At 46.8% G+C, this 26,915-nt stretch overlaps 1 protein-coding gene across 2 annotated transcripts in view; it reads left to right on the top strand.

Annotated features, from left to right (window-relative positions):
- The window catches only part of LOC147620830 (uncharacterized), a 140,752-nt gene that overhangs the window by 98,620 nt on the left and 15,217 nt on the right, over window positions 1-26,915 (top strand). The window contains exons 10-13 of one of the 2 annotated variants that reach the window (XR_015270015.1): window positions 1,696-1,885; window positions 1,970-2,174; window positions 2,255-2,906; window positions 26,181-26,319. Coding sequence is in view for 1 of the 2 variants with exons in the window: in XM_086825103.1 (XP_086681229.1) it covers window positions 1,696-1,885; window positions 1,970-2,174; window positions 2,255-2,906 (1,047 nt within the window). In the remaining variant the exon portion in view is untranslated. The remainder of the gene's footprint in view (window positions 1-1,695; window positions 1,886-1,969; window positions 2,175-2,254; window positions 2,907-26,180; window positions 26,320-26,915) is intronic. The other variant, XM_086825103.1, reaches the window with a different exon arrangement.

Raw genomic sequence — 26,915 nt, 5'->3', positions numbered from 1 at the left:
GTTAACCCTGTGAAAAGCTTTGAAGTGAGGGTTGGTACACTCTTGGCCTCTTTTTGAGAGAGAGAGAGAGAGAGAGAGAGAGAGAGAGAGAGGGCTTTTATTTTAATTTTTCAATTCTCTGATTTTCTGGCTTTTCTGATTTGCCCGAATTCAAATTTCGGGGAATTGAGAGGGAGAGAGAGAGAAAGAAAGAAAGAAGAAAGAAAGATATATTAACGTCTATGAGAGGCCAAAGTCAGCCTATGAGACAAAAAATAATACAATTGTGTTCTTCCGGTCATCGGAAGAAAAGAAAGAAAAGAAAAAAGTGTGCATGTGTTTGGATACAACTGTGAATCATCATGGATCGGTGGAGCCCATATACAAACAATATAAGGGGGGGTGGGGATGTGGATGGAGTGCTAAGGCAAGATGCATCTCTATATGCTGAAGGGGTAGTACAAGCATGCTATGCAAATCTATGTCTAACTCCATCCAGTGCCATAAGAGGGATATAAGATATCATACATCGCCGATGCTGAGGCTGTGAATGGCGTGAACATGTACCCTGAGTCTGAATGAAAGCGAGCTACCCTCTCCTGTGTCTCCATCTGGTGTCTCATTTGGATAGCTGCTATCTCTCGGTGACGGAGTCGGGGTGCTCTATGTCTAGTCTGTCTAGGTCTAGTCTGTCTAGGTCTCCTCTTGGCTCTCAATTCCTTTGCTCTCTGTGCGGTCACCCCACGTGGTACATCAGCTGGCACTGGCATAGCTCTCTGGAAGAAATCTGAGAGCTAGGACTGTCTCCCACCCCTAGTGCGAGCGGGTGTCTGGAGGAGTCTCTCTCGAGAACTATGAAGCTCTAGTATTAGTCTGCCAAGCTGTCGCTGGTCTAAGGCCTCCATCAACTGATGAAGTGAAGAGTGCTCCTCAAACAATCCTGCATATCTATCTCTGACCCCCTGGTGGGCTCTACATCTACATACAAAGTGATCCTCAGTCTCCACCTCCTCGCGGCACAATCTGCATGTCCGATCAGCTCTGGGAACCCGTGCCGCTCTCCCAGCCTCTATCTCTAGCTGATGTGATGAGACTCGTAGCTGTCCAATAGCAACACGAGAGCTGTGTGGCATGTATACATCCATGTACCGCGGTCGATGTATAAACCCATCCCCTGAGATGCTCGTAAAGTGGTCTCTGTGATACAGCATCTTCGGTGATAGTGGGATCTCTGGTGCTGTCCATGTCTCCTGTATGTAGTGCTGCCATATGTCCTGTCTCATCACTGTGTTCCTCTCATTGAGAGAGAGGTAACCCGGTGGAGCAGACTGATCATACTGAAAAGGTGGCAACCGCGCAATGTCTATCCCATGATGTGAGAACCACTGTAGCATCTGTGCACACCAAGATCCAGTGTGTCTCGGCCAGCTGTCTGGATGCCTCAAAAGCTCGGCGCGGGATAATCTCTCCGTGGGCATCTCCCTCATCCTGTATATAAAGGAGATCGTCTGGAACAATGCCTTCACTGCCATAGGTGGTGCAGCAAACTCAGCTCGAACAATGTCGTGCGGGACGGATGGTTTGCTGCGTATCATCCTCGAGAGCATCAAGATCTGTGGTATCTCCAGCTGTACCCATGTTTAAAGGTTTTTGTCAGTGGTTCTTTTTGGTCTTCCATTGCCTAATGTTTGGTAATTTTTTATGCATATGGTGCAGTTTCACTTCCGGCCACTTGCAGACCTCGGTCCTGATGGCTCTGATATACCAGAAGCTTTTGATCCTGTTGCAGCTTACAAAAAATGGTGCAGGGAAAATCCTGAGGTAATGATAGCTCGTGAAAAGGTTGAACAGGTGTTCAAAAACTGGTCTCAAGTAAATTCTCCAATGTCAGGTTGGGAAAATGCAGGTAAGACCAAAAAGCTGAACCATTTGAGAAACAAGGTTTTTATGACCCTTTACATGTATAACTTGACCATGATAGGTATAACAGGATTGGCAGGGTCAAGAGATTTTCAAGATCTCCCAGCATGCTTACAGGATGTGTCTAGAGAAGAAATGGAGCTGGTGTTTTTAGGCACAGGATCTTCTCAACCTTCGAAACATCGTAATGTCACTGGCATATATGTCCACTTATTTAAACACGGAGGAATTCTGTTGGACTGTGGTGAGGGAACTTATGCACAACTCAAAAGACGGTATGTACCCTGTTTTTTTAGTGTTCTACTCTTTCTATTGAGCACATTTTTAGGCTTGGGTAATGGGTGATGCATTTCAGGTATGGTGCAAAAGGTGCTGATGATGTGCTCATGGGCTTGAAATGCATTTGGATTTCACATATGCATGCAGACCATTTCTCAGGGCTTGCAAGAATCCTGTCTGCACGTAGGCAGCTCTTAGAAACCCAATCTGTACGTGAGCCAATTCTTGTCATTGGGCCTAAGAAGCTGAAGGTGTTTCTAGATGCATATGGTGAAATAGAAGACCTGGTCATAGAGTTCTTGGACTGCAGTCAGACCACGTTTGAAGTGCAAAGCTTTGCAACAAACAAAGAGGAGTATGCTGGAGTGGGGGGGAGTATTTCGACACACAGAAAAGAGGGCTTGATCCGTGTGCCCTCAAAAGACGGTTATGTGAAGAGTCAGATGCAGTATTTTTGGAAGCAGCCAGGTTTTCATATTCAGCAGGGTGTTGATACAGCAGGGAGGGAGAGCTTGAGGAGGGTGTTACAATCCCTTGGGTTGAAGGACCTCTTTAGTGTCCCTGTTGTGCACTGTCCTCATGCATTCGCTGTTGTGTTAGAAGCTCAAGGAAGACAGCACAATGAAAGAAAAGCAGAATCAGGTTGGAAGCTTGTATTTTCAGGTGACACAAGGCCTTGCCAAGCACTTATTGAAGCTGCACGCGGAGCAACTATTCTGATTCATGAGGTGAGATGAGTCTTTTTCAAATGTTTTTTTCTACTATGAAATACTTGCATCTCTCTTTGAGCAGAAGAGTGTTGTAAACAATGCTGCGCATTTGGGGCACGTGCATGTGAGAATAATGTTTTCCTTTACAACTGTTGTTACACGAGAACTGGTAATTCTGCTCAAGAGCAGAAGTGAGGAGGGTTGAATAGCTGCTGAGGAATCAGGATCACCGAGGAGGGAGCACACTGCTAGTTTGCAGCCTCTGTAAAGGATTGATTTTTTCTTGAGATGCAGTTGCTGTATCAGGCCAGGAATGGAGAGAACTAGTGCTGTAGCATATGACTTTGGCAAGAAAAAAGCTCCCCTGCCGCCTGGCCAACCATCCAGATTCCAGAGGTTGGTAAAACAAGGCCAAACTGTTGAAAATTCTGATGAGGGTTAGAGGAGGCCACGTTTGGTGGGCTCAGTTGCGTACCTGCTGATGCTGGGTGGCCTCAGTTGTAAGCCTCCTGTCAAGGAGCACCTGAAAGATGTCCTCCTGCGGCTGATCATGTATTTGAATCTTATAAAGCAAGACCACCTATGCAGAAATATGGGGGTTGGGGGCTGGGTGGGCAAGTCACCTGTGGTCAGGTGGATTGCCAACACCTACGGATCTTGGTGCAGAACAGGTGTCCCCCCAAGCTGAAGATCTTGACGAGATGAGGTTAAGGCCTGAGGTCAAAGTCACAACATGAGTGGCTTCTTGATCTAAAGCATGGGTCTCTTTCAAGTCTCCGTCCTTGTCCTCATCTGTGATTTAGGAGGATGGAGCGAATTTGCTAGTATTGAAGGGGGCAGGGAATGTATTCAGAAAGGTGTGAGACTTAACCCTATTGCCTGCATCCATGAATATCCCCCCAAACCGCCCGCAGGTGCCTTGTCCACGTGCCCAGATGCAAGGGGCGCTAGGGAGGCCATTGAAGTGGTTGATGCTGGGCCTTGGCCATTAGTGTGTATGCCTAGTCTACATAGGACAATCTGACCTCTGCCGGCCATAGTTGTCAAAACATTCCAATGGAATGAAAATGTCAACCCTCAACGTTTGAAAATGGCAAGAAAAACAGGTCCCAATGTCATGACATCATGCCATGTCATAGGTTAAGTTGTGTTTCATAGACAGGCACACAAGCATGGGTAGGATATGTCTGAAAATGGCATTTTGTCCAGCCCTAAAAAGGGGATTTTATCTGGCCTTTTCTGGATTTATTAGAGTTTCTTTCTTTTTTTGTCTTTGCTGCTGGCCGACAGCCTTTAGGCTTTAGGCTGGCCGACCAGCAGTCCCACAGATTATATATAGCTTTGCCTCATCACTTCACCATCGTACCATTTCATAGACATATTTGGTACTTCTTCTGTTGCTGTTGCTGCTGCCGGGGACTGCACATCATCTGCTTTATCATCATCGCTTGTCAGCCCCAGCACACCAGCGTTTACTACTGGCCATACCTTGGGACAGCAGCCCACTCTCTGCTACAGGCCACACCTTGGGACAGCAGCCCTCTCTGCTACATCCAGTACTTCAGGGTTTCATATCAGTTCATCGGACAGCAGCCCTGTCCGCTACATAGAGCACTCCATCGTTTCATATCTGCTTATGGGACAGCAGCCCTCTCTGCAACAGTAGAGCATATCAGCGTTTTACAGCTTGCTACACTTTGGGACAGCAGCCCTCTCTCTGCTACATCACACCATCGGGACTGCAGCTCACTCTCTGCTTATCTTCACCATCGCCACCACTCGGGACGGCAGCCCCCTCTTATCTTCACCACCACTCAGGTACGCAGCACCCTTGTCACCAGAGCTTGCACCCTTCAGGTATGCAGCACCCTTCACCAGAGCTTGCACCCTTCAGGTCTTGTAGCACCCTTGACACCAGAGCTTGCACCACTACACCACTCGGGATGGCAGCCCTCTTTGCTCTTCATCTACCACCCTAGTTACCGCAACACCCTTGTCACCAGAGCTTGCATCACCTCATCTTCCGCTGCCACTACCATCTTGGAGTGCCTTTGCATCCATTGACGCGAGCCTTCGACACCGACCACCTCTCGGAGTGCTTTGCCTCTCATCGACTGTGCTTCAACTCCGACATCATCTTTGCTTCTGCACTGGTCTTTCTACTTAGAGTCTCCTCACATCAAAGGACCTCTTGTACATATTTTCACTCACCATCATATATACACTCACTCACCCATTTCATGCTCTGTTGTTTTGCTCTGATCTCTCGTACGTCTGGTCCTTTCATCCTTTTGCCCTCACAGGACAAAGTTGATGAACACGCAAAGTTATAATGTGAGCAACAATTGGTTGAAGATGCACGACCTTAGTTTGTATGTATCCGTTGCTAGCGCCCCCCGTCGTCATTTTGGCCAAATTCACTTTCAATCACGGAAACAAAAATCGCATTTGCCCTCACAAAATGGACGAAACATGAAAAGTGTGAAACAATCCAAAAAACATGCGAAAAAATACACGTGCTTTCCCAAATTTTTGAGAGGTTTTTTTTGTTTTTTTTTTTTGGGTCCGTTTTGATTGTGTTTTGCTTGCGCTTGTTTTCCGCTTGTTTGCGAACTGCTTTCAACCTCCTGTGTGCGCCCGTTTGCAGCCCGTGAGCACGTCTTGCTCCCCCTTGGGCTTGGCCTTCCTCACCTCGCCTTTTCCTATTCTTCTCTTCTCTTCTCCTTGCCGTTTTTGCTCCTCCTTCCCTTTCTTCTCCTTTCCTTCTCCGTCCCTTCTCTTCTCTTTTCTTCTCCTTCTCCTTCTCGTTCTTTTCTCTCCTTCTTCCCTTGTTTTTCTCCTTCTCCTTCTCTTCTCCTTGTTTTCTCTTCTCGTTCCTTTTCTTGTTTGACACTTCATCTCATATTTCCCTAGTCCCATCTCTCCAAATTCTTGTCTAATGGGCTATAAAAGTAAGAACATTGCATGTAGATATCTGCTGCAATAGAAAGTCCAAATCAAGATCTAGAGGAGGCGGAGGCATAGGCAAGCTGCCTTGGACTGATCTTTGTTCCTTGCCGTTGTTGGGTTGAATCTCTTGCTCTTCAAGAATGGTCTTCTCTCCCTTGGCTGCTCCTTAAGATTCATAGAAGATGTGTAGAATCAGGAAAGAAGGGTTATACTTAAGACCTCCACAAAGCAAGCCGCTTGTATTAGGTTATTTGTGGAACTTTGCTTTTACACTAGGATGAATTTGGTAGGCAACCTGCTGCTACTCTCTGCTTCAAAGCGTTGGCCTTTTTTGTTTTTTTATAGAATAGGGCTCGCAACATGGGGTTGATTTCTTTGCTTACCCCTAGCTCCTGTAATCCACCCCCCGATGGGTGTGAACACTCTTGGGCACGTCTCGTAAATAGTTAACACTTGAACACTTGAAAAACTTAAAACACTTTAACATTTTATTTTAATGGAACAACACAAGACAAGGTACAAAGCTGAAAATGAAATGGCACAATAAGCACCACCATTGGGGCCGGAAAGGGCTGAGTGGTTGTGTTTATTACCCCCCCCCCCCCCCCCCAAAATAAAAATAAAAATAAAAAATTATTGGTGTATATTATTGGAATAGTTTATTCTGTACAAATTCCACAGGCTTTCAAGCTAGATTCTCTCCATGAACAAACTGTATGAAAACATGTTACCAAACAAAGTGTGTTGGTGTAGATTGTTGGATTAGAATCTCCATTGTAGATGAATAATCACAGGCAATCCTCACCCTCATGTGGATGAGAGAGTGTGTCACTGGCGTTCCGAGACCTCCCACACAATGTTGGCACTCCCATACTAGCGCTTGGCTCTCTCAGCCACGGTGATGACCGGAAAGATGGTTCTCTAGGGTTCTTGCGGAGGTCACTTCCGGGCACAACAAGTACTGCGACGGATGAGATGTCAAATTTTGGGAAGCGTCAGCAGGACTACACACCACGGGTGGTGTCCACCAGGAGCACTTAATAGGCACCACGTGCACCAAACATGCACCAAATTCAGCGACCAGCAGTGTCAGGGGGCTGGACAGTAGGTGCGCTTCTCCCTGTAGAGGGCACTGTACTGCTGTATGGCTGCTGCCGTAGAGTGTACAGACAACAACAAAACTACCGGGAAGTAGGAGGGTGGTGACCAGTAGCAACAAGATGATAATGGTAGGGTTAGTTTGTAGTGAGAAGCAACAGGATGTTGGCGATGGAGGCCGTCTTGCTCAACATTTTGCCTGCAGAATGATAGTTTACTAGCCTGCGTGCGAGAGAGAGAGAGAGAGAGAGAGAGAGAGAGAGAGAGAGAGAGATTTTATTAACGTCTTCCAAAAGACCGAACTCGGCCTATGAGACAAATCGGTGTACCTGCCCATGAGACCAAAACAAGGTACAATTGATGATGATGATGTCTCATCATAACAAATCTGAAAGAAAGAATGAAAATAGTAACATCCTAAGAGAGCTAAGAGCTGAAAGCTGAACCGCTGAATCGTCGCGGTAAACTCCTCCGGTGGCGGGCAATGATGGCTCGAATTTGCCGATGGTGAGGGAGTCGTGGACGCGATCCTCGTGGTCGGTGGCGTCTCGCTCTACAGATGGCAATGGCTCTGTCCAAGGTGACTCTTGTGGAGGGTGGTCTGCCAGGTAGGCCTGTAGACGGGGGAGTAGAGGCTGGTGGGTTACAGAGTTGGCTCTGAAAAAATTTGTGAGGGCTCTCTGTCTAGGCAGCTCTGGTCCCACTGCCCTCCTGTCCCTCAATAGGCTCTCTGTGTGGCGTTTAAGCTCAAGTATGAAGAGCCCTAAGCACTTTTGGTCCTCAAAGTCCATGATCTGACGCAAAGGTCCAAAGCCTTCACGGAACTGGCAGTGGTACCTCCCTCGGATCTCATAGTAGACAGCACAACGACATATATTGTGTTCCTCCGACTCCACCTCCTGATGGTGGCAAAGCTGGCATATGCGGTCCTCTAGTGATATATCCTCATATTGACCTGTCTCTATCTTCAGCCGGTGTGAAGAGGTGCGAATCTGTCCAATAGCACTCCGAATACCATGTGAGAGGTGTGTGTCCATGTAAGCATGGCGTATAATAAACTCGTCCGAAGAGAGGTGTAGAAAATGGCTATGATAGTGTGCCATTTTCGTGCCCAACGGCTGCGGGGGCCTGACCCATGTCCTCTCTGTATCTAGTCTCACAATGTCCATCCTGATCACCCGATTCAGCTCTGAACGGTTGAGATCTAAGAACGGGCAGTCCAGGCTGTAAGCAAAAGCCGAGAGTGCATCAATACTCATGCCATGCAAGGCCAGCCATGTGCGCATCTGGGCATACCAACACTGGGTGTCTCCCTCATCTGCAAGTTGTTTGGAGGAAGTGAGTCCTAGGCGAGGGTATTTCTGCTGAGGGAGCTCCCATATTCAATGGAGAAAAGAAACTCCACGGAACAAAGCCTTAGTAACCACTGGGGCAGCCCCCATCTCTGCCCCTGATTATTTCATGTGGTACAGATGACTTGCTCCGACTCATGCATGCAATCATCATCACTAATGGCCTCTCCATATGCTGCCATCCATCGTAATAGTCTCTCTTTGGTCAGTCCTGTCCTACCAATGGCTCCCTCCTCTTATGGAAAAGACTAGGCCCCCATATCTCCGCTCCATAGAGAAGTGTCGATGTAACCAGAGTGTCAAATAGCCATGGTTTCGTGCGTGGCTCTTGGAACTATATGTCTGCGCACTGTCTCTCAAGTGCCCCCAAAGCTGCAAATCCTCGTGCTAGTCTAGCCTTTGCTGCCTCCCTCTAGAAAGCCGCGGCCCTCTGAAGGTCACCCCAAGGTACACAAGATCTGACATACTCAACTGGCTCTCCTCTAAACGGAAACTGCGTCTGTGTTCTAGTCATCCATGCTTGTGTGGTATTAAATGTCATAACCTTGGCTTTACCAAGGTTCACTGTGAGATCTTTGTCCACACAAAAAGACTGCAATGCATCCAAGTGTCTCTGTAGTCCCTCAGGAGTGTCTGAGCTAAGCACAATGTCATCTGCATATAGTAGGATGGGTATCAACACCCCCGCTAGGCTCGCCCTTAAGCCACCCAATCTATCCACATAGTCTGAGACCTCATCAATGTATAGCCCAAAGAGCGTGGGTGAAAACGGGCAGCCCTGCTTCACCCCAATAGTACTGTTCACTGCATCTGACAAGTCCCTTGGGGCACGTACTCTGCCTATCAAGCGTCTACCAAATACCCAATGGGCCTATGAGACCAAAGTGATACAATAATGTCTGTGGCTTATCTCATCATGGAATGGAAAATAAAACAGAAAGAAAACATAAATATAGCTATCTCACTGGGGTGATACAAAACTGTCCATTCAAACTCATCATGGAATACTAAGAACATAGAAACATGAGAGCAACATCAGCTCCAAGTAGATGATATACCACTCTCCAAAATATCAAGCATGGGGCTAATGAGTATGGCCGAGAGGTCTCCCTCAGCTATGTCACGTGGAAAGGTAGCTCGATGGCGATGGAGCATGTTCTGGATCTGGAGTTGATGAGTTGATGATGGCTGACGGAGGGGCCGAGGGCGTCGGGCACGTTGGAGGGCAGAGGCTTGGTCCGCGTAACTCCTCTCGGGCGAGGTAGGTCTAGAGCAGCTCGTGGAGGGTCCACAAGATCCATTATGTCGGTGTCCACCACCTCCTGGGTCCAGAAGAAACTGGTGATGGTTGGCTGGCGAGGGAGGGGGCGGGGTGGCTGGGGCCGAAGCTCTCTCAAGGTGTCCCTGTGTCTACGGAGCTCAAGTTTGAAGAGGCCTAGGCAACGTTGATCCCTAAAGTCAATGATCCTGGAGAGTGGACCAAATCCCTCACGAAATAAACAGTTAAACCTCCCGTGGATCTCATAGTATACTCGGCAACGACATATGTAATGCTCCTCCATCTCAACCTCTATGTGGCATAATTGGCATATCCTCTCCTCTTTGAGTCTCCGTATGAGCTTCTCGACTCTGAAGATGCGCTCACCTGTCTCCACTCTGAGGCGGTGGGATGAAACCTGTATGTGGCCAATTGCAATCCGCATGGCATGGGACATGTGAACACTCAAGTAGCCCGGCTGCTGGATGAATCCATCCTCAGTGAGTGTGAGAAAGTGATCTCTGTAGAAGTGCATCTTCGTGGGGAGCTCCGGAGGTGTGATCCATGTGCAATGTGTGTAGAGGCTGAGAAGATCTAAACGGATAACCCTGTTGGTATCCTCGTGAGATAGTCAGAGAAAAGGGGAGTCCAAACTGTAGTGAAGGGGGGATCGGCGGTCCATGCGGAGCCCATATACTGAGAACCAAGTGGAAACTAGTGCATACCATACTCCTCAGAGTGGCCCTCAAGTGCTAGCTGTTTGGAGGACTCCCAAGGCAAGCCTTGGGTACCTGTTGGGATCCATGTGACTGATGCGATGGAGGTATGTGACTGTCTGGAAGAGTGCAACTACTACCATCGGGGCTGCAACAAACTCTGCCTGGATAATCTGGTGTGGGACTGATGGTTTGCTATGGATCATACGGGAGAACATTATGACCTGAGGCCTCTCAATTTCCTACCAATCCTCTGTTGGGGTAAAGGCGTTATGCCCACCCTTATAGTGTGTACAAGCCCATAAGTTATAGTACATAGTACACTTAGTACTTTTAATGTACTAAGTGCACTATGTGTACTAGTGCAATATACATGTGTGATAGGGGAGTCACACACTCATGCCTCATGAGTTGACTTATCCCCACAACTCTCTCTCTCTCTCTCCCTTGCTTCTCTGTGTATGTCTCCCATGAATGAACTCTAAACCCTAATTGACAGGTTTCTCTCCATCAACTGGTATCAGAGCAGGTGTTTGTCCCTCCCTCTCCCCCTTCTGCTGGTCGTGCTCTCCTGCTGGCTGCCCTTCTGCTGGTCGCCTCTTTCTGCTGCTGGCTGCTTCCTTTTCTGTTGGCCACCTCTTCTCAGCTGGTCGCCTGGTCTCTGCCCAGCCAGTAGGCGTGGGCTGGCTCAACTACTGCCCAGCCATCAGCGTGGGCTGCCCCAGCTGCCCAGCAGCCAAGTGAGGACTGCCCAGCAGCCAGGCGGGCTGCCCAGCAGCCACGAGCACACGGCGCAGGCAAACGGCGCAGGCAAACACGAGCGAAGGCAAATCAGCCAGGCGAAGAAGAAGCGCTGGGCGTTTGACGGCATAAACAATCGTGCGTCAACACATAAGGGTGGCGTACAGCAGGTGAATCGTGGAGATCTGGTCGTGGGGGTCAGCCACGTGCAGCCACGCTGCCCAGCTGCTAACGTCGAATCAGCAGTACTTCCACGCTGCCCAACCAAAATAGCATTTTCAGCGCAGCAGCAACCTCAGCAGCAGCCAGCGCCCAGCATCAGCCGTACCTGCACAAACGCTTCATCTTGATTGGAGCAGCCATCAAATCTGCAGCACAAGTACCCCTCCTTCTCACCTGCACAAAACAGAAGCTGATTCCTGCAACAAAAATTCAGCCTGCAAATTGGATTAAATCAAAGGTATTTTGCTTCAATTTTGGATTTTCCTTGTCAAATCAATCAATTGAGCAGGTACAGGTGCCCAATTGCTCAATTTTTGAGCAAAATTGGCAAAATTGGGTGACATTGGTCACAATCAGGATAAATTTGCAGGAAATTGGTCAAATCAGGATCAATTTGCAGGAAATTGGATGTCGAAATTTAGGGCTTTTGATGTAATTGTGCAATTAAGCACTCATACATGCTGTATGATGTGAAAAATCGCACATTTGGGCAAAATTGCAGCAAATTGCAGCAAATTGCAGTGCAAATCAAGGGGCTTTTGTGCCGATTTGGTTGATTTGCATGCAGGCAATCGCATTTGATGCTGTGGTTAATGTGCTGATGCCTTACAAGCACTCAATGTGCCTGTAAATCAAGGGGCTTTCATGTATTTGATGTATATGTGGCCAGGGGGAAGCATCGTGAACACTCTGGATGCCTTCATGTGCGCCAATGTACCATGCATGATCAGAAATTGATCTCAAATCAAGGGGCTTTTCAAGTTTGTATGCTTGTTGAGCTTGGCAAAGCAGCAGGCAAGACATTTATGCCTTGAATCTTCAGAAATCAGCTTGCAGTCAAGGGGCTTTTGCCCAATTTCTGTTCGGGACTGTTTTATGCAGTGTTCGGGACTGTAAAAGTCTGATTTTTACTCATTTGGACAGCCAGGAGAGCATTTATTGCTATTGTACCTGCTGGTACAGATTTGGCACAGCTTTGTGCATGTTTTGGCATGGCTGTACACTGTTTTGAGTGACCAAAAGGTTCAAATTCAGCTGCTGTACTTGCCGGTACAGGTTTGGTACATCATTCAAGAGCGCTTAGTACTGCTGTACAGTACTTTGGAAGGGCAAAAGAGGACATTTAAGGTGCTGTCCAAAATCTGCAGCAACCAGATTTTGGTGTTTTCATCACAAAAAGTGGGAGAAAAGTTGCATTCTTGCTTCCGCAGTGGGAGATAAAGCTTGGGAGAACATTTGTAAGCACTTTGTGTGCTTAGGGTGCAGTGTTTGCACATTTGCAGGGAGTCAGGCATTACAGGTTGCATTTTGCTATGGCAACCACAGGTGAGAGCTCTTCATTGCTTCACATCAAGAAGCTTGAAGGCTCGCATAATTATGATATTTGGCAAACCCAGTGCTACAATGTGTTGCTTCAGAAAAAGCAACATAAGCCTATCAAAGAAAGGGGTGTGATGCCCGCTTCTCTTACAGCTGAAGAGTGGGAAGATATGGATGAGCTGGCAAGATCTACTATCATGTTGTCTGTGTCAGACTCATTACTTTTCAGCATTCGTGAAGAGAAGACAGCTTGGGGAATGTGGCAGAGATTGCAGGACTTGTATGCCCAACAAAGTGCCTCAAGCAAAGTGTATTGGTTGAAGAAACTCATAGGCCTTCAGATGAAGGAAGGGGCTTCTATGACAGCCCATCTCAATGAGTTTAATGGTATTGTCAGCCAGGTTATAAATCAAAAGTTGGCAATGGACGATGAGTTCAAAGCCACTTTTTTGTTATGCACTTTGCCAGAGAGTTGGGACACATTCAGGACAGCCACTAGCAATTCGAATGCTATGCTGTCATATGCAGATGTTGAGGGTGCTCTTCTTCAAGAAGAGATGAACAGGAAGAACAACTCTGTTGGAAAGTCCAATGCAATGAATGCACGTGGGAGATCCCAGCAAAGGGGTAAAAGCCAAGAAAGGGGAAGGAGCAAGTCTCGCTCGAAAAAGGATTTGGAATGCCATTATTGTGGCAAGAAGGGACACATTAAAAAGCAATGCTACAAATGGAAAAATGATCAGAAAGAAAAGGGAAAAGGCAAAGACAAAGAGAAGGATGAAGCCAAAGATGTAAAGCCAAAGGGCAAAAGTGGAGTCAAGATCGAAGAAATCAATGTGTCACATGCAGGTGGCAGTGAGGATGAGGTCCTCTTTACGTCTTCACTTGATGCCCATTCACTTCTTACAGGTGGTCATGGTATGCACTCATGGATCATTGATTCAGGTGCCTCCTTTCATGTCACAGGTTGCAGAGACTTGTTTGTCAGGTACACTGCTGGCAATGAAGGAGTGGTTTATTTGGGTGATAACCATGCATGCAAAATTCTTGGCAGAGGTGATGTGAGGCTTGTATTTTCAGATGGCTCACAGCTTATGCTCCATGATGTCAGGCATGTGCCTGAGATCAAGAAGAATCTGCTTTCTACTGGACAGCTTGATGATGCTGATTATGTTACCACATTTGGTAGTGGAAAGTGGAAGATTAGTAAGGGCTCACTGGTTGTTGCCAGAGGCTCTAAGGTGGACACTCTTTATTTCATGCATGCAGGTGTTTGTCACCATGCTAATGTAAATGCAACCGAGCTGCCGGAAATTTCTATGTGGCATAGCCGGTTGGGACACATGAGTGTCAAGGGAATGGAGCAATTGTCTCGTTTGGGTTACTTGCCTTCTCTAAAGTTTTCAAGTTTTCAGTTTTGTGAGCATTGTATATATGGTAGGCAACTACAGTGCCCCCACAAGAAAGCTCTTGGACAAAAAGATGCTCAGTTAGAGCTTGTGCATACAGATGTATGTGAGATGCCTCAGCTTTCTTTGGGAGGGGCAAAATACTTTGTGTCTTTCATTGATGATGCCACACGCAAGGTGTGGGTTTATCCTCTTCGTTTGAAGAGTGATACATTCTCAGTGTTTGAGAAGTTTGTTGCTCATGTGGAGAATCAAACTGGCAAAACACTGAAGGCTTTGCGTTCCGACAATGGTGGAGAGTATACGTCCAAACAGTTTCAGGACTTTTGTGATGCTAAAGGCATCAAGAGGGAGCTCTCTACTCCTTATGATCCTCCACAAAACGGGACAGCAGAGAGGATGAACAGGACCATACAGGAGAAGGTCCGTTCTATGTTGTCACATGCTGCATTACCTCATGGTTTTTGGGCTGAAGCTGTTATGACAGCCGTTCACCTTATAAACAGGTCACCTAACACGAGGCTTGGTGGGAAAGTGCCAGAAGAAGTATGGACAGGGAAGCCTCCGTCATACAAGCACTTGAGAGTGTTTGGTTGCGTTGCGTACGTGCACATACGCAGGGAAATGCGCACCAAACTTGATCCTAAGTCTCATAAATGCATATTCCTAGGATATGGTGACAGAGGTGAAATGGGGTATAGACTTTGGGATCCCATAAATAGAAAGATCATACGCAGCAATGATGTCATTTTTGATGAAACATGCATGTATAAGGAGCCTGCAAGGCAACAGGAGCCTGGCAGAGTCATCTTTGATGATGATGGACATCATGGACAACAACAAAGGGCTGTAAATCAGCCATTACAGCAGGAAAACCAGCCCTTAAATGGTGCTGAAAATGGTCCAAATGGACAGCCAGAGATGGCAGAAGATATCCCTATGGATATACCACAGTTGGAGGATATACCGGGCATGATATTTCAGCCTTATGGCATGGAACAGGAGCCACCAATGGGTGATATGCAGGCTGGACAGCAACCTGCAAATGATGGTCATTGGGTACGGAGGTCCACTAGACCCTCCAGAGCCCCTGACAGGTTTGTTCCAGGGGTTGACTATTTGATGCTTACTGACTGTGGGGAGCCCTCATGTTATAAAGAGGCTTTACAGAGGGCAGACAAGGCTCTATGGGAGCGTGCTATGAAGTCAGAGATGGATTCTCTGCACAAAAATGGAACTTGGAAGTTGGTGCCTTTGCCTGCAGGCAAGAAGGTTTTGCCATGCAAGTGGGTATACAGGCTCAAAGTTGCATCAGATGCTAAGCCAAGATACAAAGCCAGGTTAGTGGCTAAGGGCTTCAAGCAGGAATATGGTGTGGACTTTGATGAGATCTTCTCTCCAGTGGTCAAAATGACCACACTTAGAGCTGTGTTGGCTTTGGTTGCGCATGATGATCTGGACTTGATTCAGATGGATGTGAAGACTGCTTTTCTTCACGGTGATCTCCATGAGGAGATATTTATGCAGCAGCCAGAGGGTTATGCAGTGAGTGGAAAGGAGAAGCTTGTATGCAAGCTGAAAAAGAGTCTTTATGGGCTCAAACAGGCACCAAGAGAATGGTATCATAAATTTGATACATTCATGAAATCTCAGAAATTCAGGAGAAGTGACATAGATCACTGCTTGTACACCAAGAAAGCTTTGGATGGCAGTCTCTTGATTCTCATTTTGTATGTTGATGATATGTTGATTGCCGGGAAATCTCGTAAAGAGATGGATGCATTGAAAAAGAGGCTGCATGAGACCTTTGACATGAAGGATCTGGGTGATGCAAATCACATTTTGGGTATGCGGATACTTCGGGACAGAAATCAGCATGTGTTGTATTTGTCTCAGAAAGAATACATTGGCAAAGTCTTGCAGAGGTTCAATATGGACGGGGGGAAGAAAGCTAGTACTCCTTTGCCTCCATATGTGAAACTCAGTGCTATGGACAGCCCACAGTCAGATAGTGACAGGGCTGATATGGCCAAGATTCCGTATGCTTCAGCTTGTGGCAGTCTCATGTATGCCATGGTTGCTACTAGGCCGGACATTGCATTTGCAGTGGGAGTGGTTTCTAGATACATGGCCAACCCTGGCAAGAAGCATTGGGAAGCAGTGAAAGGTGTCATGAGATACCTGAAGGGCACACAGGATTTGTGCATTTGCTTTGGCAAACAGGATGCATTAGTGCATGGTTACACGGATTCGGATTATGCCGGTCATCCAGATAACCGGAAGTCTACTACCGGTTATGTATTTACATTCACAGGAGGTGCTGTGTCATGGATATCCAGGATGCAGAAGTGCACAGCCTTATCTACTACAGAGGCCGAGTATATTGCAGCCACAGAGGCTTGCAAGGAGGCATTATGGCTATCTCGGTTAGTGGTTGATTTGGGTTATACAGGGGATATTCCATTGTTGCATTGTGACAGTCAGAGTGCCATCCAGTTGGCAAAGAACCCTGTCTTTCATGCAAAGACGAAGCATGTGGATGTGAAGTATCACTTCATCAGAGAGGTGATAGAGAACAAGCAAATTCAGCTTGTTAAGATTCACACGGATGACAACCCGGCTGATCTGTTGACGAAGAGTTTGCCTCCGGAGCGGTTTGCTCATTGCAGACACTTGATGGGCATTGGATGAGGCCATTTTCAGCCTTGATATGGCCTTGTATATTATCATGTACATGCTGATTTTTTCTTTTCCTTTACTTAAGGGCACTTTGCCTTTAAGTGGGAGGTTGTTGGGGTAAAGGCGTTATGCCCACCCTTATAGTGTGTACAAGCCCATAAGTTATAGTACATAGTACACTTAGTACTTTTAATGTACTAAGTGCACTATGTGTACTAGTGCAATATACATGTGTGATAGGGGAGTCACACACTCATGCTTTTCATGAGTTGACTTATCCCCACAACTCTCTCTCTCTCTCTCCCTTGCTTCTCTGTGTATGTCTCCCATGAATGAACTCTAAACCCTAATTGACAGGTTTCTCTCCATCATCCTCATCGGATAAATCTCGCCCGGCCGCAGAAGGCTGCTCCATACGTCAAGGCTGGTGTGACAAGGGTGTCAAAAAGCTAGCCCTTCGTCCCGGGCTCCTGGAAATGTGCCTAGAAGAGGGGGGGGGGGGGAGTGTGAGAGAGAGAGAGAGAGAGAGAGAGAGAGAGAGAGAGAGAGAGAGAGCTCGGACTATGAGACAAATCGGTGTACCTGTATGGGGTATCCTCTGTCATCCCAACAAAATGAAAAAGTACTGAACTAAAAAGCTGAGTATGGGGTATCCTCTGTCATCCCAACAAAATGAAAAAGTACTGAACTAAAAAGCTGAATCTGGGTGTGCAATAAGTACAATGAGTGGGGGAGGGGATGGAGCTCTACTATTAGGAGAATGCAAAGCTATATGCATGGAGTATACAATCATGATATGCAACCTAGCTAGCTCCATCTTGTACCATACTGGGGGTATAAAATGGTATACATCAATGAAGGCGGTGTCCACAGCTCCCTGAAGAACATGCCCTGGTCTGCTCTGAAAAGCGAGCCAGTCGCTCCACACCCTCTCTGTGAAACTGAGCTCTGATCTCTGTCATCTCTCTCTGGTATAGGCGTGGTGTCCGAAAGCCAGGTGTCCTCTATCGCCTGCGGGCTCTGAGTGTCTCTGCTCTCTGGAGAGTAATTCCCTGCCGTGTAGGGGCTGGGAGTGGGATGGATCTCTGAAAAAATGTAGTAATCTGTGTCTGTCGTCCCCCCTCTCGAGCTGTCTGAGCCTGTAATGATGTCTCTCTGTGACGTTGTATGTCTAGAATGAATCTCCCCAGTATGCGTTGGTCTGCTGCCTCAAAGATCTGGCATAGGGAATGTGGCTCTCTGAACAAAATGGGATATCTCTCTCTGATGGCTGTATATGCTCTGCATCTGCATACATAATGCTCCTCACTCTCCACCTCCTCTCTGCACAATCTGCATACCCTCTCCTCTCGGGAGATCCGTGCTGCTCTGCCAGTCTCGATCTCCAATCGATGTGATAAAACTCTAAGCTGACCAATAGCCACTCAAGAGCCGTGTGGTAAAAAGCCCTCCATGTATCTAGTCCTCTCTATAAATGCATCATCAGTGATACTCATGAAGTGATCTCTGTAGTATAGCATCTTCGGTGGAAGAGGCTGTGTAGGCGATATCCATGTCTCTCGTGTATAGAGCTGCCATAGGTCTTGTCTCAATACTCTGTTCCTCTCACTATGAGAGAGACCGATATGTGGTGCATCCCTGTCATACTGGAATGGTGGTAGATGATCCATGTCTAGGCCATGCTGTGAGAATCAATGTTTGACTTGTGCATACAATGATCCTCTGTCTCCTGCCTCAGCCAGCTGACTAGATGCCTCAAAAGCTCTGTATGACAATCTGTCCTGTGGCATCTCTCTGAATTTGTCTAGTAGGCATATAGTCTGGAATATGGCCTCTACCATCATAGGAGGCGCAGCAAACTCTGCTCGGAAAATGAAATGAGGCAGAGATTCCCGGCAGCGGGCGGTTTCACTTGCTTTCCACATCGGCATGGTGCTAGTACAGTGGACTATGTTATGGCTCAGCCCAGTCTCATTCCCTCTTTTCAAGATTTTATGGTATGCACTAAGCCGGTTGGAGTAGCAGTGGATCATGCTATCTTGTCCTTCACTCTCACATTTCAGTTCAGCACAGCTCCATTGGGACAGGTCTCCACACACACTCGTTATACCTTTACGAGGGAGACTGACACCGTGTACACGGATGAGATATACAGACGCTAATGTGCCGAGGAGCCGGGACAGCCATTAGATGAGCTCAGTTAGATATTGATAGAGACGCTTCATGCTTCAGCATCAGAGGTATATCCCCATAGTCAGCCTACACGGAGACGATCTGGGAACATGCCCCAGAACAGCTGGTATGATGAGGAGTGCAGAGAGATGAGGATCAGATTACAGAGAGAGGTGCTCATGGGTGTTACCACTCACAGACAGTCACGGATTACCTTCCGGCGCCTAGTGCGACGGAAGAAGAGGGCTTATCTTGCTCAGTTAGAGAGGGATTTGTATCAGTTATTTATGAGTCAGGACTCAGGCGAGGCATGGAGACTATTCCATGAGCATTCACCATCACCAACCATTACCTCCACAGAGATTCGGGGTGAGTATGCAGCATCCCTGTACACAGCACTAGGACAGCCACCCCTGCCAGACCCATCGCAGCCATGCCCAGAGACATGTGCTTTCTTTACTGCTGAGATGGTAAGGAAAGCTATTGACAAGATGAGGACTGGGAGAGCATATGATCATGATGGTTTGGTAGCAGAGTGGTTGGTGAACATTACGAGGAAGAGAGAAATAGAGATGACGAACTGTGAAGAGAAAGAAGGATAGCACGACTGAATGATTAATGATTTGATTTTTGACTTAGTCACACTCATAGGGCAATGCCATTTGGCAAGGATTATGACATCATTGCTTATTTACATGGACACACAATATCCAGTCTTAAGAGATTGTTTACACACCTAATCACACTAACTATTCTAAGGGATGATTCACACACATAAAACTCTGAATATCCAAGAATCCCTCCTTTGGAGCGAAGGAGGTGAGACCCAACACGAAGTAAAGACACTACCTTCTAACCCCGTAGTATGGTGTGTCCGAGCCATAGTCAGATAGAAATGCGTTTCTGGGCTGAGAAACTCCGAAACCCAGAAACTGTCAAAATGCGTTTCAGAAACGGGGATTTTTTTTCTTTTCTAAAAAAGATAAATTATCTTTTTTAAAAATTTTATCCAAGTGTTTTTTTTAAATGTTGGGTTAGTGACATTAGAGAGAGATACACCACCATCTTGAGTGGACATCCCTCACTCCGCTAGATCATGGAATCCGCAGACCAACGCAGATTTGGCCAATTCTTGCTAGACACACAGAGCCACAGTGAGGCACTGCTACGGACTCATACCACAGGGAGAGGTGGGCGACAGCTCCAGCTCACCGATTTCTTCCAGAGATCTATCCCAGTGCCTACCCTGACACAGGAGGGGGTTACACTTTAGCACGCTGCGGACCTCCGAGCCAGACGGAGATCGAGAGCACCAGGCTATCAGACTCCTAGACTACATTAGAGGGAGATTACAGAGATACGGGCTCGACATCAGCACCATATCGAGGAGCGGCTAGCTCACTTACACTGAAACCGGCCTCCGATAGAAACCAGAGTGCGGTAGACTAGCAGTCACCCGTCCACTTGTAGTCTAAATGTGAAAACAAAACAGATTGGAGCTAGAGTGCCCAAATCTGAAAACAAAGCGACACCTGTTGGCCCCAAAGCTTGGCGCCCCTTGCGGTATTTCTTTATTCAATTTCAAAAGTATGAAAGGCTGAGTACAACAAAATCAGCCAAAAGATTACACCCGTATGTCCAATCTGACAGCCCACAATACCTCTTAGCACAGAGGATTCACACACACAGATCTGTGTCTTAAAGCAACACACTGTGCCTCCCTCTGATTAGCCAAGACCACTAAGCAGGGCTGCCATGAGCATACATCTGGCATATCTCAAGCACATGATTCAACATCTCAGCTCATACATACATTCACTGTTCAACCTCTGTCTCCACCCTTTTCAATCTGCCATACCCCTCCTCTCACAAGGGGCCAGATAGCTCAAATCTGCAACAGACATAAAGCAATAGAGAGAGAGATAGATGAACAAATGCAGAGCTTACCAAAATCAGCTCGTGGATCTGCACCGGAGGAAGTAACGGTACCAATCTGTACTTGCAGGCACTTGTTTCAACAACCCTGCTTCACACGTCTGAGTGTACTTGTCTGTATCTTCCTCTTTGCATCCACCTCAGTGCTGTACTTGACTGCATAGATCTGAAAATTCTGCACTGTACCAAGAAGAGCGCCGCCTGCAGCTGTACGGCTCAGTCTGTACCAGAAAATACGCCGCCTGCAGCTGTAATGATGCGCCTGCTTCTGCTGTACCTGACTGTATCTGATGGTACAGTTCTGTACCTGAAGGTACAGTTCTGTACCTGCTGTACGGTCACATGTCAGCAGTCGTACAGGTGACTGTACCTGCTGTACGGCCTCTGTCAGAGCGTTTCTGTCCTGTCCGTACAGCTGTACCTGCAACAGAACCTGCAGCAGCAGTTCTGCACCTGTGCGCAGCCTGTACCAGAGAGTGTACCTACAGCAGCCTGTCCGTACAGAGCTGTACGGCTGGTTTGCACAGAGAAAACAGCAGCAGCACACCCTTCAGCAGTCGACTCCTTTCCCTCTTGCTTTCCACTCTTCCCAACAGCACGTATGCTCCACATTTCTTTTTCCCAAAAAGAAGAGAGAGAAAGAAAGAAAGAAAGAAAGAAAGATTTTATTAACGTCTTCCAAAAGACCGAACTCGGCCTATGAGACAAATCGGAGTACCTGTATGGGGTATCCTCTGTCATCCCAACAAAATGAAAAAGTACTGAATAAAAAAGCTGAATCAGGGTGTGCAGGGGATGGAGCTCTACTACTAGGAGAATGCAAAGCTATATGCATGGAGTATACAATCATGATATGCAACCTAGCTAGCTCCATCCTGTACCATACTGGGGGTATAAAATGGTATACATCAGTGAAGGGGGTGTCCATAGCTCCCTGAAGAACATGCCTGGGTGTGCTCTGAAGTGAGCCAGTCGCTCCGCACCCTCTCTGTGAAACTGAGCTCTGATCTCTGTCATCTCTCTTTGGTATAGGCGTGGTGTCCGAAAGCCAGGTGTCCTCTGTCTCCTGCGGGCTCTAAGTGTCTCTGCTCTCTGGAGAGTAATTCCCTACCGTGTAGGGGCTGTGAGGGGGATGGATCTCTGAAAAAATGTAGTAATCTGTGTCTGTCGCCCCCCCCCCCCCCTCTGGAGCTGTCTGAGCCTGTAATAACGTCTCTCTGTGGCGCTGTATGTCTAGAATGTATCTCCCCAGTATGCGCTGGTCTGCTGCCTCAAAGATCTGGCGTAGGGAATGTGGCTCTCTGAATAAAATGGGATATCTCTCTCTGATGGCTGTATATGCTCTGCATCTGCATACATAATGCTCCTCACTCTCCACCTCCTCTCTGCACAATCTGCATACCCTCTCCTCTCAGGGGATCTGTGCTGCTCTGCCAGTCTCAATCTCCAATCGGTGTGATGAAACTCTGAGCTGACCAATAGCCACTCGGGAGCCGTGTGGTAAAAAGCCCTCCATGTATCTAGGCCTCTCTATAAATCCATCATCAGTGATACTCATGAAGTGATCTCTGTAGTATAGCATCTTCGGTGGAAGAGGCTGTGTAGGCGATATCCATGTCTCTCGTGTATAGAGCTGCTATAGGTCTTGTCTCAATACTCTGTTCCTCTCACTATGAGAGAGACGGATATGTGGTGCATCCCTGTCATACTGGAATGGTGGTAGATGATCCATGTCTAGGCCATGCTGTGAGAACCAATGTGTGACCTGTGCATACCATGATCCTTTGTCTCCTGCCTCAGCCAACTGTCTAGATGCCTCAAAAGCTCTGTATGATAATCTGTCCTGTGGCATCTCTTTGAATCTGTCTAGCAGGCATATAGTCTGAAATATGGCCTCTACCATCATAGGAGGCGCAGCAAACTCTGCTCGGATAATGTCATGAGGTACTGACGGTTTGCTGCGTATCATGCGTGCCATCATGAGGGCCTGTGGTCTCTCTATCTGTGTCCACCAATGGGTAGCAAGGCCTGGCGCCCATACTGCTGCTCCATATACAATGCCGGTGTGACTAATGTGTCAAATAGCCACCCCTTCGTCCGGGGCTCCTGAAAATGCGCCTGGTGGCACTGTCTCTCTAGCATAGCCAATGCTGCATATCCCCGTGTCAATCTAGCTCTGGCTGCTGAACCCATGGTGAAGCGTGTGGTTGCTGCTGAGAAGGTAACCCCTAGGTACACGTATGATGTCACCACCTCCACCTGGCATCCTGCGAGAGTGAATGTCAGCTGACTCCTGCCCTGTCTCGATGTATGAAAGACCATAACCTTGGTTTTCCCAAGGTTCACAGTAAGACCCCTCTGTGTGCAGAAATCATCGAGTGCATGTAGATGCTGCTGTAGACCACCTGGAGACTCAGACACTAATACAATATCATCAGCATAGAGCATAATATGTACTGAGGTACCTGCTAAATCAACTCCATCTCCGCCTCCCCGTGTAATGAAGTCAGCCACCTCATCAATGTATAACCCAAATAGCGTGGGGGAAAGTGGGCATCCCTGCTTCACACCAATGGTGCTAGCAATAGTCTCGGACATACCTCCTGGACATCTGACTCGCCCAAAAACCTGCTCATATAATGCATAGATGCCCCATGTCATATCTGCTGGTATGCCAAGAGACTGCAGGCGCTGAAAGAGCCTCTCTCGTGGTACTGTGTCAAATGCCTTGCGGAAATCCACAAAGCAGCAATAGAGCTTTCTCTTCCTCACTCTGGCCTGATCAATCATACATCTCAAAGTGAATACATGGTCAGTGGTAGAGAAAGCTCTCCTGAAGCCTGCATGCCCTGATGAGCATAAACCCGCTCGCTCAGTATATAAGCTAAGATCTTGCTCCAGCACACTCCAAAAGTGGAGTTGCCCCCTCCCCATAATAATCCTAGGGCCCCAACTTTAGAAGTTATTAAAGTTCCCTAGGGGCCACTAAGGCCTAGGGGCAACTTTCAATAAAACATTAAAATTCTAATGTTCTAGTTCCCCCCTTCACACCTAGGGATGTCCACACATCATTAACTCTGTCCGGGTACCCCCCATGTGAATCATTCAATATTTTGACTCAGCAACCACCATGCACACACTTGTGCTGTTCCATTTTCACAGGGCCATGACATACACTCACACCCGGAGATCATGCTCCAAGGGATTTTTACCTCGCCATCGCGTATGTATCGCATATTACACCCCCATTATGGTACTAGTTGGAGCTAGACAGATTTGCATTCCATTCTTGTATACCCTATGCATATAGGTTGCATACTGAGCCTTTAGCAGTAGTGCTCCATCCATCCATCCCCCCCCCCCCCCCTAGCTCAGTACTTTCATAGTTTATTTCATGTTTATTTTGTCCTTTTTTTCCTGGACATCCAGAAGACATTGACAGTTGTACATTGATGTGTCTCATAGGTCGAGTTTGGCCTCTAGTAGACATTAATACAACTTTCTTTCTTTCTTTCTTTCTCTCTCTTGCACTCGATCTGCAGTCACCTCTTCTTCTTCTTCTTCTCCTCCTTCCCCTCCTCCTCCTCTCTCCCAATTTCTCACAAATTTCCCAATATTCCCAATTCCCTAAATTCTTAATTGCCCAATTTCTCATAAATCCCGAATTTCTCACAATTGCCCAATTTCTCACGAGTCACAATTCCACGACTTTCCAATTGCCCAATTGTGACCACAATTGCCTAAGCTTTTACCATATTTTAAGTGCCTAGCTAGCACTAGGTAGTCCTCAAAAACCTCGAAACATCAAAAGCCCCGAAACGTTTTGTCTCGAAACCTCAAAAACCCCGAAACATCAAAAGCCCCGAAACGTTTCTGGTGACTACGGTCAGAGATGACTCTTCATGCACACTTCTTGTGTCATGATAGCCCTCTAGTCGCATAATGCAATCGAGGCAGCAAGGTGAGCACTTTAGTCACCCCCCTTGCTCCTAACTAGGATAAGGATAACACACAGCCTTTTATAACTGAAGGCACACACATAGACATAAGTACAATCAGATTTTAGGGAGACTACCCAAGGCAGAGAACCCTTACCGACTCTCTCACACACAATAGCTAGAATGTCCAATCATAGTCTTCCTCATTGAGGGGGACTTGGGTTGTTGGAGCGGTTATTTCTTCATCATCAACTGGAACCTCCTCCTCATCAACTATGAGATTAGCATGAAGCTTTGCTTGCTCTTTTTCCAACTTCTTGAAGCAATTTAACTCCTTGTGCCCCATTCTTTTGCAGTATTTGCACTAAATCTTCTTGTTATTTTTTTAGTTTTGTGCTCCCACAAAGGCTTTGTCGTAGTTAATACTGTTGCTGGCTTGCTAATCTGCTTTGTTTCTTCTATCCTTCTCAAGGAGTAAGGCCACTAGATCTTTAAACTTTATAGCTGTTACATGAAGGATCTCCAAGGTTTGCCCAAACCATATTATCCCTCGCATGCTCGTGATGAGCACAACCACTTTGTCTACCGCAAACGATAAATATGCGCTATGCACAACCTTGCACCCATACAACGTCTTGGTCGGCCCTGTTGTAGTGCTCATCACCTATTACTCAACAATGCCAATCAATTGGACTCCTCACAATCAATCCCAACATAACAACATATAATAGGTACAAACATAAACACCAATAACACTAGCTCAATATATAACAAGGAATCAGCCCCACAATACCAATAACACTAGTATGGTCCCAAATGTGCACATACCAAAAACACTAGCCCGGTAGTATTTAATATGGAATCACCCATGATACTACCAGCGTGGTGTAATGTTAATTCAAGCATTCCCAATCTACCATAGAAGGATGTAACTGACAAACATGGTTCTACAAATCTTGGGTTTTGGGATGCTGTGAATATCGGAAATGTCTTGACACAAGTCCCATGTGGGTGGGCCTCAATCTAAGCTTTGACTAAGTAGTGGTGTCCTTTGTTTCTTGAAGTGAGCTTTGACCAGTTGACATTTTCAAATTCGGCTAAGGGGTAGTGGCGTGAAATCTAGAAACCTAAACTAGTTACTAAGGTTTGTTGGGATTTAGAGCCTCGTGTGTGAAGTTGTGAACCCTTGTATGTGTGTGTGTAAACAGCCCCTAAAAGGGTTAGTGCGACATGCGGGGGATTGATTGACCGTAGTAAAACAACCCTAGGCTAATACTAAACTTCACTTAATGATACTTAAGAGATAGACAATGGTGTCAATGCAATGCAATGCAGCTATATTAAATGGGTGAGTTACAATGAAGATCTATAAATAGATCTATGCTGTACTAAATGAATATCCTTCTTAGAATGAGAGAGATGAGCTGAATGCTGATGGTGAATGATTGTTCCTATCTCCAATGCTGAGGTCCACCCTTGGAATGTTGGCTTTCCTCTATGTAGGAGATGGGAGATGACTTGAATGCTGACTATATGCTGAATGCTGAGTGCTGGATGCTGAACTCCACTAAAGCGATGAAGAGATGATATGAACTGAATGATGCGCTGCCTTTTATATGCTATAATGATGCTGGTCGGGCTGGTATGCTGCTGTCAGCTTCTTTAAATGCTCAATATGCTCTGTCGGCTGCAATAATACCCATGACTATTGTCCGTTCCATTCGGTTGGTTGTAGATGATCAGTCGGCTGCTGTCCACAGTCCATAACTGGATGCTTGAGTGCCCTAAATGCTCTTAAATGTTTTGTACCTGCTGTTGGTGTTGTAGAAGCCCCAAACACAAGCTCATGCTGTGCTTTATGCTGTAAATGCCTGGATAAATGGATTAATGCTTGCTAAATGCTTATGGATGCCATGTCACTTGTACAACCCATAGGGTGTGCACCATACAAGTAGTGTGAGTGGATCGGATAGGTTAACTGTGCCATGTGCCATGTGCCATGCACTTATTAGTGTGTGTTATTTATATGGGTAAAAAGGTAAGGTTGCAAGTCTATAAAAGTATTGTACTTGGTGAAGGTTATCACATCAATAGACGCAATCATTGAGTCGTGCGATTCTCTCTTAGGTGCAATACTCTCTCTCTCTCTCTCTCTCTCTCTCTCTCTCTAGAGAGAGCAGAGACACTCAGAGCCCACAGGAGATAGAGGACACTTGGCTTTCGGACACCACGCTTATA

The sequence above is a fragment of the Cibotium barometz genome, chromosome 31 (genome assembly GCF_041138505.1).
Source record: "Cibotium barometz isolate CiBa-2024 chromosome 31, ASM4113850v1, whole genome shotgun sequence".
NCBI classification, from domain to species: Eukaryota; Viridiplantae; Streptophyta; class Polypodiopsida; order Cyatheales; family Cibotiaceae; genus Cibotium; species Cibotium barometz.
The sequence above is the reverse complement of the archived record's forward strand: the minus strand, read 5'-3'. Positions and strand labels throughout refer to the sequence as shown.